The sequence below is a fragment of the Oryctolagus cuniculus genome, chromosome Y (assembly GCF_051225735.1).
Source record: "Oryctolagus cuniculus isolate XC-2025 breed Fujian yellow rabbit chromosome Y, ASM5122573v1, whole genome shotgun sequence".
Lineage (NCBI taxonomy): Eukaryota > Metazoa > Chordata > Mammalia > Lagomorpha > Leporidae > Oryctolagus > Oryctolagus cuniculus.
In genome coordinates, this window is record NC_142889.1 from 3692452 (window position 1) to 3709074 (window position 16623).

Consider the following 16623-nt stretch of genomic DNA (forward strand, 5'->3'; position numbering starts at 1 on the left):
CATGGCTGCGTCTGTGTTACTGCCTCTCAGAGCTGTTTTCTCTCCTTTAGATTTGTTCTGACTTGTCTGTCTCAGGTTCGAGTGGCTATGTGTGTATGGGTTTGATTAATTCTAGCTTTCTGTGTCTAAGTTTTCATTGACCATGCCTGCCTGTGACTGACTGTGGGTTTGGTTGTAGTACTCTGTCAGGTTTCTTTCTTTTTTTTTTTAATTTATAGATTTTATTTATTTGAGAAGCAGAGTTAGAGAGAGAGACAGAGAACCGTTTGTTCACTCCCCAGATGGTCACAACAGCCGGTGCTGTGCTGCTCTGAAGTCAGGAGCCAGCAGCAGTATAGGCAAGGGCCAGGGTACATTCCACTCTGGTATTTTGCAAGCCTGGACACTCAGTATGTCAGAACAGTAAAGAAAGAATTTCTTTAGGAACTGGTGCATTCATCTGTGTGCCTGTCAGATTCTGTAGGAGGAGAGAATTTTATTGGGTTTGCCAAAAGAATAATGAGGTTGGGATGGAACACTTTGTTCTCCATTCCTGTGTGTTCTCTGGAAAAAAATAGGGATGTGTTGTACATGAGACAATGTATGACAAAAAACTTAAGTTCCCAGTGTTGCCCATTGACTTATCAGTCCTGCATGGATTGATTTTGCAGTGTGCACTTTGTACTATACATTTCCTCTACCCACAGGTATCAGGAAAGAGAAAAGGCACTCAATATAGGATGAAAAGACACAAATGGCCCTTGACTTCATTCATGTAAACAGTTTTATCCATTATTAAAGCATATCTCTCAACCTATCTGATGCTCGATTTTCATTGTAAAATGAGATTAGTGCATGCCTCACAAAAAGGTGGGAAAATTAAATGAGTAAATACATATAGAAAGACATTTCCAACTCTTTAAGTACTATGTTAATGTGAGATTATTCAGCTTGATAATTGTTGGGGTCTCTAGGGTATTTCAATATAATTCCATGGTATGACTTTTGTATATGACTGACAATTGGAGAGTGCCTTTACAGCAAGCCACTTTAAAGATCCAGAAGCCATCTGATGTGCCTATTTTATGACAGGTTGTTCCAGGGCCCTCTGATCATCATTTGAAGTTACAATACAGTCATATTATGACATGTACTAGAAGCTTCCATTTCTACTCTAGTCCTTTTAGATCATGATAATACCCTCTATACATATGCTCTGCATATATTAAGTGATGATTAGAAAATCTGCATTTAGCCACTTGAGGAAAAATTCTCACAGAATCCTGTCAAGCATCTCCATGAAATCCTAAGCCTCCTAGACTTCTTGGCTTCTTCTCAGTCCATCTGATCAAGTCATCCAAGAATCCAGTCACCTACCTATCCACCCATTCATACACTCATGAACATACCAACTCATCCAAACATAACAACTACCCATCCATCCACAACCAGTCACCTACCTATCCACCCATTCATCCACTCACATACAACCACCCATTCATCCACACAACTATCCTTCCATCCACCCACTAGTCCAACTATCCATCAGTCCTACTATCCCATGAGTTCATTGACCCTTGTGTATTTTTGAACATTAATTAATGATCTATCTTTCTAATGTCATACACTGTCTTTTGGTGTAGAAGCAGACCCAGTGCCTGCTCTCCAGGCACATAAAATTTGGCAGTAGAAAATTAGTTGACGAGTTAAACCTGGAGAAATTGACATAGAACCTGAGTAACACTTTATAAGTTATTTTTTTTATTTATTTAATTTTTGGACAGGCAGAGTGGACAGTGAGAGAGACAGAGAGAAAGGTTTTCCTTTTGCCTCCAATGGCCACCATGGTTGGCGCGCTGTGGCCAGCGCACCACGCTGATCCGATGGCAGGAGCCAGGTGCTTAACCTGGTCTCCCATGGGGTGCAGGGCCCAGGCACCTGGGCCATCCTCCACTGCACTCCCGGGCCACAGCAGAGAGCTGGCCTGGAAGAGGAGCAACCGGGACAGAATCCGGCGCCCCGACCAGGACTAGAACCCGGTGTTCCAGTGCTGCAAGGCGAAGGATTAGCCTAGTGAGCCGCGGCGCCAGCCCACCACAGTGGCTTTCAATGAGGTAAGCCTGGACTTTAATAGAAATCAGCTCATTAAGAGCCCTGGCAGCTCTGCCAGCCAAGAGTTGGATCACTGGAAATGGACCTGCCCTGGAGTTGAAGGATACCCAGGTGAGAGTCATGGATCTTATTGGCTCTAAGCTGAAAAGTCTTTCACTCAGCCCAGCTTCCAAGGTGACCACTGCTGCTGAAGGGGTGGCCAAGCAGGGTCTGCAACATTACAGGCAGAACTGTAAATTTCCTGTTGGAGATGCCATCTGCCTTTACCTGGCCAACTCTCCTCCCAGGCCAGCTGGTAATGGAAGTCAACAGGGTGCCTTCCCCAAGGAGGTTCACACCTCTCTTAAAATGTACCCCATGTAAAGAGATAGATGAGTCTGGGCCTCATAACTGACAGGACCATAAAGCCCAGCAGATTATCAAGCCCCTTCTGTCAGGTTCTATTTGCCTCTCAATCAGAGAACTTATTTGTGGCTTAGACAGCAGCTTCCTTAGGTCCTCCACTAGTAACTCTTCTAGACCCTGTCTAGCCCACTTGGGGCCTCATTCCTTTGTAATCACAGCCTCTACTCTAACATCAGTGGCTCTACTCCCAACCCGTGTGTACTGATGGTCCTCTCTCCCACTCAATGTTGTATGATTGTTCAGGATTTTCTCCACAGACAAATCCCTCTACTGATTACCTGTGTGGTCCTTGGGAAAGAGCAGATGAATGTTATACCCACAGGAGCCAGAGATTGGACGCTGACTACCTTCAATTCTGCTTAGCTGTGCAGCATTACTTCCCTTCTGAATAAAAAAATAATAAATAAAAAAGAGAGAGATTTACCATGCCTAACCTGGGAGTGTCACCTTTGGCATACCCTTAACCCTGAGGAACCAAACAGGCTCTCAGGCCACACCTATCTCAAGCCTCTAAGGCTCCATCAAAAGCAGACAGTCCACTTAATACAGTCATAGTATAACAAGAAAAAAACACCACAGCAAGGGAAGAAGCATCCAAAGAGTATCCACAATGCCAAGCAACAAATGCAGAAACCGAGGAAACAAGATCAAGGAAGACATTATGGCACCCCCAAAATGAACAAGACACCCCAATTCAAGATTATGAAGATGATGAGATAGAAGAAATGAAAGATAGAGATTTCAAAAAATTTATGATAAGAACATTTAGAAGTTTTCAAAAGCAAATCCTTGAACTACAGAAATCCTTACTGGACAGGATTGAAAATCTCTCTCATGAAAATGAAATTTTAAGGAAGAATCAAAATGAAACACAGAAACTAGTAGAACAGGAAAGTGTGATAGTGAGGCGAAACCAAAATGAAATGAAGAGCTCAATAGATCAAATGACAAACACATTAGAAAGCCTTAAAAACAGAGTCAGTGAAACAGAAGAGAGAATATTGGGCTTAGAAGACAGAGCACAGGAAAACATACAGTCAAACCAAAGAAAAGAAGAGGAAATTAGAAATCTAAAAAATATTGTTGGGAATCTACAGGATACTATTGAAAAAACCAACATTCGAGTTCTAGGAGTTCCTGAAGGCATGGAGAGAGAGAAAGGATTAGAAGGCCTTTTTAGTGAGATACTAGCAGAGAACTTTATGGGTGTGGAGAAGGACAGAGACATCCTAGTACAGGAAGCTCATAGAACCCCCAATAAACATGACCAAAAGAGATCCTCACCACGACACGTGGTAATTAAACTCACCACAGTGAAACATAAAGAAAAGATCCTAAAATGTGCAAGAGAGAAACGTCAGATTACTCTCAGAGGATCTCCAATTAGACTCACAGACTTGTATGCCAGCAAACAGGGAAATCTATCAGAAATGGAGAGATTCCTGGACACATACAATCTACCTAAATTGAACCAGGAAGACAGAAAACCTAAATGTTCAGGATCACTAGCACTCAGGGAAATGCAAATCAAAACCACAATGAGGTTTCACCTCACCCCAGTTAGAATGGCTCACATTCAGAAATCTACCAACAACAGATGCTGGCGAGGATGTGGGGAAAAAGGGACACTAACCCCCTGTTGGTGGGAATGCAAACTGGTCAAGCCACTATGGAAGTCAGTCTGGAGATTCCTCAGAAACCTGAATATAACCTTACCATACAACCCAGCCATCCCACTCCTTGGAATTTACCCAAAGGAAATTAAATTGGCAAACAAACAAGCTGTCTGCACATTAATGTTTAGTGCAGCTCAATTCACAATAGCTAAGACCTGGAACCAACCCAAATGCCCATCAACAGTAGACTGGATAAAGAAATTATGGGACATGTACTCTATAGAATACTATACAGCAGTCAAAAACAATGAAACCCAGTCATTTGCAACAAGATGGAGAAACCTTGAAAACATCATGCTGAGTGAAATAGGCCAGTCCCAAAGGGACAAATATCATATGTTCTCCCTGATCGGTGACAACTGACTGAGCACCAAAGAGGAAACCTGTTGAAGTGAAATGGACACTGTGAGAAACGGTGACTTGATCAGCTCTTGTCCTGACTGTTGATGTACAATGTAATACTTTATCCATTTTAGTATTTTTTCTTTTCTTGTTCTATTACTATTGGTTGAATTCTGTAATTAACACACAATTCTTCTTAAGTGCTGAAACTTAACTGAAAAGTGATCCCTGTTAAACATAAGAGTGGGAATAAGAGAGGGAAGAGATGTGCAATTCGGGACATGCTCAAGCTGACTTACCTCAAACAGTAGAGTTAGAAACATACCAGGGGATTCCAATTCAATCCCATCAAGGTGGCATGTACCAATGCCATCTCACTAGTCCCGGTGATCAATTTCAGTTCACAATTGATCACACTGATAGGTCTAAGAGTCAAAGGGATCACACAAACAAGACTAGTGTCTGCTAATACTAACTGATATAATCAAAAAGGGAGAGAACCATCCAATGTGGGGAGCGGGATACACAGCAGACTCATAGAATGGCAGATGTCCTAACAGCACTCTGGCCTCAGAATCAGCCCTTAAGGCATTCAGATCTGGCTGAAGAGCCCATGAGAGTATTTCAGGCATGGAAAGCCAAGACACGGTGGCAAAAAAAAAAAAAAAACACCTAAATGAAAGATCTCTGTGAGTGAGATCCCAGTGGAAAGAATGGGCCATCAAAGAAGGAGGTACCTTTCTCTGAAGGGAGGAGAGAACTTCCACTTTGACTATGACCCTGTCCGAACAAGATCGAAGTCGGCAAACTCAAAAGGCTTCCATAGCCTTGGCGACTCATGACTAGAGCCTAGGGTGATTACTGATACCATAAACAGGAGTGTCAATTTGTTAAGTCAACAACAGGAGTCACTGTGCACTTACTCCTCATGTAGGATCTCTGTCCTTGGTGTGCTGTACATTGAGATTTAATGCTATAACTAATACTCAAACAGTATTTTTCACTTTATGTTTCTGTGTGGGAGCAAACTATTGAAATCTTTTTTTTTTAATTTTTTTTTTTGACAGGCAGAGTGGACAGTGAGAGAGAGAGATAGAGAGAAAGGTCTTCCTTTGCCGTTGGTTCACCCTCCAATGGCCGCCGCGGCCGGCGCGCTGCGGCCGGCGCACCGCGCTGATCAGATGGCAGGAGCCAGGAGCCAGGTGCTTTTCCTGGTCTCCCATGGGGTGCAGGGCCCAAGCACCTGGGCCATCCTCCACTGCACTCCCTGGCCACAGCAGAGAGCTGGCCCGGAAGAGGGGCAACCGGGACAGAATCCGGCGCCCCGACCGGGACTAGAACCCGGTGTGCTGGCGCTGCTAGGCGGAGGATTAGCCTAGTGAGCCGCGGCGCTGGCCTGAAATCTTTACTTAATGTATGCTAAACTGATCTTCTGTATATAAAGAGAATCGAAAATGAACCTTGATGTGAATGGAAGGGGAGAGGGAGAGAGAAAGGGGAGGGTTGCGGGTGGGAGGGATGTTATGGGGGGGAAGCCATTGTAATCCATACGCTGTACTTGGGAAATTTATATTGATTAAATAAAAGCTACAAAAAAAAAACAGACTAACTTAAAAAAATTGAATAGAATTATGTTCTAGCAATTATTAATGCATTTGCTTTGACCCTGAGAATGCAATGTATTAATACATTTCTTTATAAAATATAAAATGAAATAAAGTTAACTTTCAAATATTCAATGTGAAGTTTCATATCAAATGACTGGAACTTCATAAACTATACAACTAATAGCAGACTAGCCTCCTGTCAATATAAAATATTTACTATAAAACTATATTTTGAAAAGAAAAAAAATCATAAAGTTGAACGTGTCATTTTATTGTTCAAGTAATAGAATTTCAGTTATTTTTTCAGAACTGATGAGCATAACACCTTTCCGTGTCTAATTTTCATTTAGTCGAAGGTCAGTTAAAATTAGGATATTGGTATATTGAGGATGGTTGATTAGTTGACATTGGCGGGGAGGCAGCAGTTCTACTAGCTATCATTGGCATAGTGAACCATGGATTGCTTGCTGTTAACGTGCTAGAAAAAGGACCCACAATTGTTGCTAAAGAAGGATGTCTAGGTGCAAAAACAGGACGGTTTGCCATCAGTCCAAAATAATTATTCTGTACTGGAGACAATATTTGAAATTGGGAAATAGAAGTTGTAGTTGTCACAACATTCAGGATATGGCCATGTGCTTGAGAGTAGGTACTATATGAATGCCTATGAGAAGTGGTCATTTGATTTAAAAGAGCATGTTGATTTGTTACAAATTGTACTGATGGTGCAATTAAAGTTGATGATGGAGTCAAAATATTACTTGTCACTGGATCATTTGAATTAGCAATTCTGTGGCTAGTAGGAGGCACATTTAAATTTGTAGAAGTTGAAAGTAACCTTTCTTCATTAGTTTCTGTAGATGAGCTAGGATTTTGAGTATGCACATACTCGCCTGCACTGTGGTATGTCTTGTCAAGATTGTGAACTAAAGAAGCAGATGGTGGAGATGTGTGTTTAATCCCAACTCTGCGCTTCATTCTTACTAGAAGTTGGGGACATCCTCGCTTAAAATTTGGATTCTGATAGAACTGTAACTGAAACCAAAGGAGAAAGCATTTAGTGATACTTCAAACCAAGAGTCACAAATTAATATATATGAATATATGCAATCTATGAATAAATGAATAGATAAAATTATTAAATCTAAAATATCAGGTTCAACATAATTACAACAAATAAAACTTGATTATTCCTAAATGTAAAAGTTAGCAAACATTTAAATATGATAACCGTTCCACTAAACTGACCTTAACTTCTTTGTGTGGAGCTCATTGATAAGATTCAAAATAACTAGTAACATTGCTTATATTTTTGAATTTCAAACTTTCTTCTCATAAAAATTTAATGTTGATCCAGCTAATTTTAAACTTTGTGTCTTACTCCATAAATAAATATATTAAGTGAGGTACAAACTAAACTTAGTTGTGATGCCTACATTAGTTGTAAGTGAATATGTTGAATACCTTGCTAAAAACAGGTATGTTGTTTTCTTCTTCCAGAAAGTCAGTCAGGGATGCAGAGCTTTGGAAATCTTGTCGTATTTTTCTAAATCCATAAAGGTTAAGCTGTCGAACTAAACTTTTCATGCTGTCTGTTTCAAATATCTTAAAAGGGGTCTTTCTTTCCAACACTTCTTTCTTAAAGTATTCTTCATTTATCACAATAGAAGTCCCATTTTCGTCCCACCAAATTGACTTAAATTGATCACTTTCAACTATCTTCCAAAGTTTTACAGGAAAGGTCAGAGAAACAAAATCATTCCCTTCTGGGGTGTCAGACATACAAAGTGTATAGCGTGGTCTTTTTATCAAGGGTCCTTCAGATAAAGCTTGAAAGGCATTTTCTTCAACTACAGACCTTAAATCCAAGTCATTATCAATTGTGGGATACCAGCCTGGAGCTTCAGTGGTGTTTTCTGAATCAGTTGTTCCACTCTGAGGAGAGACACCTTGAACTTCTGAGGGAACCTGGGCCATCTCAAATAAATTTTTCTTTGGCTTCTGCCTGGTTTTGAGAACTGAGGCCTCAAATGTTGCTTTAGTAGACTTACACAAGACTAGCTGATGTCAGCCATCACCATGGTCCTGAGTTACTGTGACATCATAAGAGGACTTGTCTCTTAGCAATGCAAATATGACTTTCTGCCTAATGTTGGTTTTCCTCCCTGCAAAACAAGTTAAAATAAAACATTCACAGATAATTTACACAATACACATGTTGCAAAGTCTTGTCGCAGCAAATATTTTGGTTAAATAAAATGGATAAAATGCCTAAATTAGAAGTTTTCCCTTCTTTCTAGCTACATTCTTTACTAAACTTTCATAAGTTGAATGATTCCTGCATGCCAGGAATAAATTTGACTTGGTCCTGATGCACATTCTTGCTGATACATTGTTGGATTTAATTATATCGTACTTTGTTGAGGACTTTTGCATCTATATTCATCAGACATTGCTCTATAATTATCTTTCCTTATTGTATCTTTGTCTGGTTTTAGAATTAGGTGATGCTGGCCTCATAAAAGGAGTCTGGGATAATATCCATGTTTTCAAAAGCTTGAGAACAATTGGAATCAATTTTTCTTTGGATCATGTTCAGCATTGAAGTCATCCAGTCCTCAGTTTCTCAATGTCGTGGAGGGTCTTTATTAATAATTCAACTGCTGGGTACCAAAAAGTATGCTGTGCCCAGATCATTAGATCCCTGCAGAGACCCCCAGAGTGTCGATCACACCGAACTGCAAAAGCAAGGTTTATTCAGGAGTACAAGCCGCGACAGGGACCCCATCCAACCAACCAGCACAGCAGAGGAAGGAGTGAGGCCCCGATCTTTCTTAGGGAGAGTTTTTAAAGGGAAAAAGGGCTACATCAGCAGGAAAACGGAGTTACATACAACATGGAAGCTTTGGATACAGGGAGTCACAGGGGGGCTTACAGCACAGAAGCTTTGGATGCAGGGAGTTACTTTGTTCAGCAATCTCTACTGTACTGAAGCCAGAATCCACTTCCTTGACTTCACCGGGAACCTGTCAGTCTGCTGCCAGGACCTCACTCCCTGAGGCTGCCCTGTGTGGCCCTGATGGTACCTAGACCTGACAGCCTGTGCCCAGAACCCAACTTCCTGTGGCTGTGCTGAGTAGCATTGACTGTACATGTCAATCTGTAACAGGAACCCCACATCCTTAGGTCCGCAGACTGCTCCTGATGGGACTGGAAACCTGTCTGTCTGTGGCCATCACACCAACTTTTTGCTCCCCTGCCTGCCCATGAGTGGATCAGGAACCTGTGAGTCTGAGGCCAGAACCCCACACTCTTAGCCTCCCTGCCAGGCCATAAGGACCAGGAACATGTAAGTCTGCAGTCAGAACCATATCTCCTTTGTTCCCCTGCCTGGCCTTACTAGACCGGACCCTGTCAATCTTCAGTCATAACCCCATGTTCTTAGCTCCCTTGCCTGCCCCTGATGGACCCGCAACCTGTCAGTCTCCCGCCAGAACCCCACCTCCTTGGGTCCCCTTCCTGCCCCTGACTGGACCAGGAACCTGTCAGTCTGCGCCCAAACCCCAAGGCCTTAGCTCCCCTGCCGGCCCACAACTGCACCGGGAAACTGTCACTCTGCCGCCAGAACCCCACCCCCTTGGCGGTCCTGCCTGCCCCAGACTGGACGGGACCCTGTCAGTCTCCCGCCAGAACCCCACCTCCTTGGCTCCCCTGCCAGCTCCTGACTCGGACCAAAAGCTGCCCGTCGTCAACCAGAACCCCGCATCCCTAGCTCCCCTGCCTGCCCCTGCCTGGACCGGGAACCTGTCAGTCTCCCGCCAGACACCCACCCCCTTAGCTCCCCTGCCTGCCCCTGATTGGACCGGGATCCTGTCAGTCTCCCGCCTAAACCCCCAGCCCCTCGGCGCTCCTTCTGCCCCTGACTGGACGGGGAACCTGTCAGTCTCCCGCCAGAACCCCACCTCCTTGGCTCCCCTGCCAGCTCCTGACTCGGACCAAAAGCTGCCCGTCGTCAACCAGAACCCCGCATCCCTAGCTCCCCTGCCTGCCCCTGCCTGGACCCGGAACCTGTCAGTCTCCCGCCTAAACCCCACCCCCTTGGCGGTGCTGCCTGCCCCTGATTGGACGGGGAACCTGTCAGTCTCCCGCCAGAAACCGCACCCTCTTGGCGCTATTTCTGCCCCTGACCGGACGGGAAACCTGTCAGTCTCCCGCCTAAACCCCACCCCCTTGGCGCTCCTTCTGCCCCTGACTGGACGGGGAACCTGTCAGTCTCCCGCCTAAACCCCACCCCCTTGGCGCTCCTTCTGCCCCTGATTGGACGGGGAACCTGTCAGTCTCCCGCCAGAAACCCACCCCCTTAGCTCCCCTGCCTGCCCCTGCCTGGACCGGGAACCTGTCAGTCTCCCGCCAGAAACCCACCCCTTTAGGCTCTACTGCCTGCCCCTGATTGGACTCCAATCCTGTCAGTCTCCAGCCTAAACCCCACCCCCTCGTCGCTTCTTCTGCCCCTGACTGGACGGGGAACCTATCAGTCTCCCGCCAGAAACCCACCCCTTTAGCGTTCCCCTGCCTGCCCCTGACTGGACGGGGAACCTGTCAGTCTTCCGCCTAAACCCCACCCCCTTGGCGGTGCTGCCTGCCCCTGACTGGACCGGGATCCTGTCAGTCTGCCGCTCAAACCACACCCCCTTGGCGCTCCTTCTGCCCCTGACTGGACGGGGATCCTGTCAGTCTCCCACCAGAACCCCACCTCCTTGGTTCCCCTTCCTGCCCCTGACTGGACCAGGAACCTGTCAGTCTGCGCCCAAACCCCAAGGCCTTAGCTCCCCTGCCGGCCCACAACTGCACCGGGAAACTGTCACTCTGCTGCCAGAACCCCACCCCCTTGGCGGTCCTGCCTGCCCCAGACTGGACGGGACCCTGTCAGTCTCCCGCCAGAACCCCACCTCCTTGGCTCCCCTGCCAGCTCCTGACTCGGACCAAAAGCTGCCCGTAGTCAACCAGAACCCCGCATCCCTAGCTCCCCTGCCTGCCCCTGCCTGGACCGGGAACCTGTCAGTCTCTCGCCAGAACCCCACCCCCTTAGCTCCCCTGCCTGGCCCTGATTGGACCGGGATCCTGTCAGTCTCCCGCCTAAACCCCAGCCCCTCGGCGCTCCTTCTGCCCCTGACTGGACGGGGAACCTGTCAGTCTCCCGCCAGAAGCCCACACCCTTAGCTCCCCTGCCTGCCCCTGCCTGGACCGGGAACCTGTCAGTCTCCCGCCAGAAACCCACCCCTTTAGGCTCAATGCCTGCCCCTGATTGGACGGGGTTCCTGTCAGTATCCCGCGTAAGCCCCACCCCCTCGGTGCTCCTTCTGCCCCTGACTGGACGGGGAACCTGTCAGTCTCCCGCCTAAACCTCACCCCTTTAGCGTTCGCATGCCTGCCCCTGACTGGACGGGGAACCTGTCAGTCTCCCGCCTAAACCACACCCTCTTGGTGCTATTTCTACCGCTGAATGGATGGGGAACCTGTCAGTCTCCCGCCTACACTCCACCCCCTTGGCGGTGCTGCCTGCCCCTGACTGGACCGTGATCCTGTCAGTCTCCCGCCAGCACCCCACCCCCTTGGCGCTCCTTCTGCCCCTGACTGGACGGGGAACCTGTCAGTCTCCCGCCAGCACCCCACCCTCTAGGCGGTGCTGCCTGCCACTGACTGGACCGTGATCCTGTCAGTCTCACGCCAGCACCCCACCCACTTGGGGCTCCTGCTGCCCCTGACTGGACGGGGAAACTGTCAGTCTCCCTCCTAAACCCCACCCCCTTGGCGCTCCTGCTGCACCTGAGTGGACCGGGATCCTGTAGTCTCCCGCCAGCACCCCACCCCCTTGGCGCTCCTTCTGTCCCTGATTGGACGGGGAACCTGTCAGTCTCCCGCCTGAACCCCACCCCCTCGACGCTCCTTCTGCCCCTGACTGGACGGGGATCCTGTGTGTCTCCCTCCTAAACCCCACCCCCTTGGCGGTGCTGCCTGCCCCTGACTGGAGCGGGATCCTGTCAGTCTCCCGCCTAAACCCCACCCCCTTGGCTCTCCTTCTGCCCCTGACTGGACGGGGATCCTGTCACTCTCCCGCCTAAACCCCACCCCCTTGGCGCTCCTTCTGCCCCTGACTGGACCGGGAACCTGTCAGTCTCCCGCCAGCACCCCACCCCCTTAGCGCTCCTGCTGCCCCTAACGCGACCCGGAAGCTGCCGGAGGGCGCCTCCTCCCGCCCTCTGCACTGCCGCTAATGACTTTTTCCAGTGCGCGCTCAGAACGCCACCTCCTTCCTCGCCGGTGGCTGCCTGGCCTCCCTGGACGAGTGAGGCGCAGGTCTAGGTTCAGAACCTCGCCCTCTGCCCGGCCCTGAGTGGCTCTGCTGGATGAGGAGGAACAGTGCGGCCTGTCCCGCCCGTGCTGGGCGCGGGCAGGCACCGTGGCAGAAGACAGGTTCTGGGCTCCTCCTGCGCGTTCCTCCTCCCAGACAAGGGCAGGCAGGGCCAAGCTACAGGGCGAGGTTCTGGCGGACGGACAGGCGGGTACGCGCCCGCTCAGGGGCTGCCAGGGACGTGCGCGGGACACAGACCCGAAGCTGCCCGGTCCGGTCCGAGCTGGACATGGGCGGGACGACTGCCGCGTGGTGCGCGCAGACGTCACTTCCCGCGTCCAGTCAGGAGCCGCGAGGGGCGTGGCTCGAGGCGGTTCCTTTCCACACCATTTCCACCCCGAGCCGCAGAAACAGGGCGACACAACCACTCAGCATCTGATTGGCAACGGAGTCTGAGACCGCGTGAAGCCAATGGCTGCCCGACCTGTCACTCAGACGAGCCCAGCCGCAGAGCGCCCTGCCGCTGAGGCTTTGGGGAGTTGTAGTCTCCCCGGTCCACCCTGTCCAAGCAGAGGGTGGCTGGACAATGTGAAATCAGGAAATATGGCCCACAGGTGACAGACGAAAAATGATCATTTAGGTCAGGAAAATTAGGCCTCAGAGCTTTTTTTAAAAGAAGAGAAAGAAGACAGCTGGGTTGAAACACGGTTCCTTTCCACACCATTTCCGACCCGAGCAGACGCCTCCGAAACAGGAAGCACACACCCACCCCGCGTCTGAGCGGTTCGGAGTCTGAGACCGGGGAAGCCATTGGGTCGGCTACCTGTCACTCAGGCCAGCACAGCCCACACGTAGAGCGTCGCCGCCGCCGCTGAGGCTTCGGGGAGGTGGAAGTCTCCCCGCCCCGCTCTGTGCAAGCCGAGCGTGGCTGGACAATGTGAAACCAGGGAATATGGCCCACAGATGATAAAAGAAAAATGATAACTTAGGTCAGGAAAATTAGATCATAGAGCTTTTATTTTTTTTTTTCCAAGAAAAGGAGAGATCTGGGTTGAAACGGGGTCCTTTGAAGACCATGTCTGCCCCGAGTCGCAGAAACAGGACGCACACACCAACCCGGCCTGTGATTGGCCCCCGGGTCTGAGACAGGGGGAAGCCATTGGCTGCCCGACGTGTCACCCAGGCGAGTCCTGCCCAGACGGAAAGCGACGCTCTCGCTGAGCCGTTTGGGAGTTGTAGTCTTCCCGCTCCTCCCTGTCCAAGCCTACTGTGGCTGGACGGTGTGAAACCAGGACATATGGCCCACAGATGATAAAAGCAAAATGATAATTTCGGTCAGGAAAATTAGATCAAGGAGCTTTTTTTAAAAGAAAAGAGAGGAGAGAGCTGTGTGAAATGCAGTTCAGCACCACTTCCGCCCGAGCCGCTGAAACAGGAAGCACACGTCCCCCCAGCCTCTGATTGGTCCCCGAGTCTGAGACCGGAGAAGCCATAGGCTGTGCTACCTGTCACTCGTACGAGCCCAGCCCAGTCGTAGAGCGCCGCATCCGCCGCCGCTAGCGCTCCTGGCAGCTATAGTTCAGGGCTGCGTTCAGACAAGGCAAGTGTGCCTGCACCATTTGAAATCAGGAAAGATGGCCCAAAAATGATAAAAGAAAAATGATAACTTAGGTCCGGAAAATTAGATCATAGAGCTTTTATTTTCAAGAAAAGAGAGAAGTGAGTTGGGTTGAACGTGGTGTGTTTCAAGACCACGTCCGTCCGGAGCCGCAGATACAGGAAGCCCGCAACCACCCAGCATCTGATTGGCCCCCGGGTCTGAGACGCGTGAAGCCATTGGCTTGCGGACCTGTCACTCAGGAGAGTCCAGCCCAGACGCAAAGCGACGCTCTCGCTGAACCGTTGGGGAGTTGTGGTCTCCCCGCTCCGCCCAGTTCAAGCCTAGCGTGGCTGGGCAATGTGAAACCAGGAAATATGGCCCACAGATGATAAAAGGAAAATGATAGCTCAGGTCAGGAAAATTAGGCCTCACAGCTTTTTTTTTTTTTTTTTTTGAAAGAAAAGAAAGCTTTCTCAGCTCTTACATATAGAATTTCCGCCCCGAGCAGACACCTCCGAAACAGGAAGCACACACCCACCCCGCGTCTTAGCGGTCTGGAGTCTGAGACCGGGGAAGCCATTGGGTCGGCTACCTGTCACTCAGGCCAGTACAGCCCACACGTAGAGCGTCGCCGCCGCCGCTGAGGCTTCTGGGAGTTGTAGTCTCCGCGCCCCGCTGTGTGCAAGCCGAGCGTGGCTGGACAATGTGAAACCAGGGAATATGGCCCACAGATGATAAAAGAAAAATGATAACTTAGGTCAGGAAAATTAGATCATAGAGCTTTTATTTTCAAGAAAAGAGAGTAAACCCCACCCCCTCGGCGCTCCTTCTGCCCCTGACTGGACGGGGAACCTGTCAGTATCCCGTCTAAACCCCACCCCTGTAGCGTTCCCCTGCCTGCCCCTGACTGGACGGGGATCCTGTCAGTCTCCCGCCTAAACCCCACACCCTTGGCGCTATTTCTGCCCTGACTGGACGGGGAACCTGTCAGTCTCCCGCCTAAACCCCACCCCCTTGGCGGTGCTGCCTGCCCCTGACTGGACCGGGATCCTGTCAGTCTCCCGCCTAAACCCCACCCCCTTGACGCTCCTTCTGCCCCTGACTGGACGGGGAACTTGTCAGTCTCCCGCCTAAACCCCACCCCCTTGGCGGTGCTGCCTGCCCCTGACTGGACCGGGATCCTGTCAGTCTCCCGCCAGCACCCCACCCCCTTGGCGCTCCTTCTGCCCCTGACTGGACGGGGAACTTGTCAGTCTCCCGCCTAAACCCCACCCCCTTGGCGCTCCTTCTGCCCCTGACTGGACCGGGAAGCTGTCAGTCTCCCGCCAGCACCCCACCCCCTTAGCGCTCCTGCTGCCCCTAACGCGACCCGGAATCTGCCGGAGGGCGCCTCCTCCCGCCCTCTGCACTGCCGCTAATGACTTTTTCCAGTGCGCGCTCAGAACGCCACCTCCTTCCTCGCCGGTGGCTGCCTGGCCTCCCTGGACGAGTGAGGCGCAGGTCTAGGTTCAGAACCTCGCCCTCTGCCCGGCCCTGACTGGCTCTGCTGGATGAGGAGGAACAGTCCGGCCTGTCCCGCCCGTGCTGGGCGCGGGCAGGCAGCGTCGCAGAAGACAGGGTCTGGGCTCCTACTGCGCGTTCCTCCTCCCAGACAAGGGCAGGCAGTGCCAAGCTACAGGGCGAGGTTCTGGCGGACGGACAGGCGGGTACGCGCCCGCTCAGGGGCTGCCAGGGACGTGCGGGACACAGACCCGAAGCTGCCCGGTCTGTTCTGAGCTGGACATGGGCGGGACGACTGCCGCGTGGTGCGCGCAGACGTCACTTCCCGCGTCCAGTCAGGAGCCGCGAGGGGCGTGGCTCGAGGCGGTTCCTTTCCACACCATTTCCGCCCCGAGCCGCAGAAACAGGGCGACACAACCACTCAGCATCTGATTGGCAACGGAGTCTGAGACCGCGTGAAGCCAATGGCTGCCCGACCTGTCACTCAGACGAGCCCAGCCGCAGAGCGCCCTGCCGCTGAGGCTTTGGGGAGTTGTAGTCTCCCCGGTCCACCCTGTCCAAGCAGAGGGTGGCTGGGCAATGTGAAACCAGAAAATATGGCCCACAGATGGTAAAAGGAAAATGATAGCTCAGGTCAGGAAAATTAGGCCTCACAGCTTTTTTTTTTTTTTGAAAGAAAAGAAAGCTTTCTCAGCTCTTACATATAGAATTTCCGCCCCGAGCAGACGCCTCCGAAACAGGAAGCACACACCCACCCCGCGTCTGAGCGGTCTGGAGTCTGAGACCGGGGAAGCCATTGGGTGGGCTACCTGTCACTCAGGCCAGTACAGCCCACACGTAGAGCGTCGCCGCCGCCGCTGAGGCTTCTGGGAGTTGTAGTCTCCCCGCCCCGCTCTGTGCAAGCCGAGCGTGGCTGGACAATGTGAAAACAGGGAATATGGCCCACAGATGATAAAAGAAAAATGATAACTTAGGTCAGGAAAATTAGATCATAGAGCTTTTATTTTCAAGAAAAGAGAGAAGGCTAGCGCCGCGGCTCACTAGGCTAAT

The 16623-nt window shown here is 50.0% G+C and overlaps 1 protein-coding gene across 1 annotated transcript; it reads right to left on the minus strand.

The window, feature by feature from the left end:
- Window positions 1-2475: 2475 nt before the first annotated feature.
- LOC149119123 (heat shock transcription factor, Y-linked-like) lies at window positions 2476-8098 on the minus strand. The gene is made up of 3 exons (XM_089325277.1): window positions 7586-8098; window positions 6653-7156; window positions 2476-2481 (listed from the first exon to the last, which is right to left on the minus strand). The coding sequence occupies exons 1-3, from the start codon at window positions 8096-8098 to the stop codon at window positions 2476-2478; spliced, it is 1023 nt and encodes a 340-aa protein (XP_089181403.1).
- Window positions 8099-16623: the final 8525 nt, after the last annotated feature.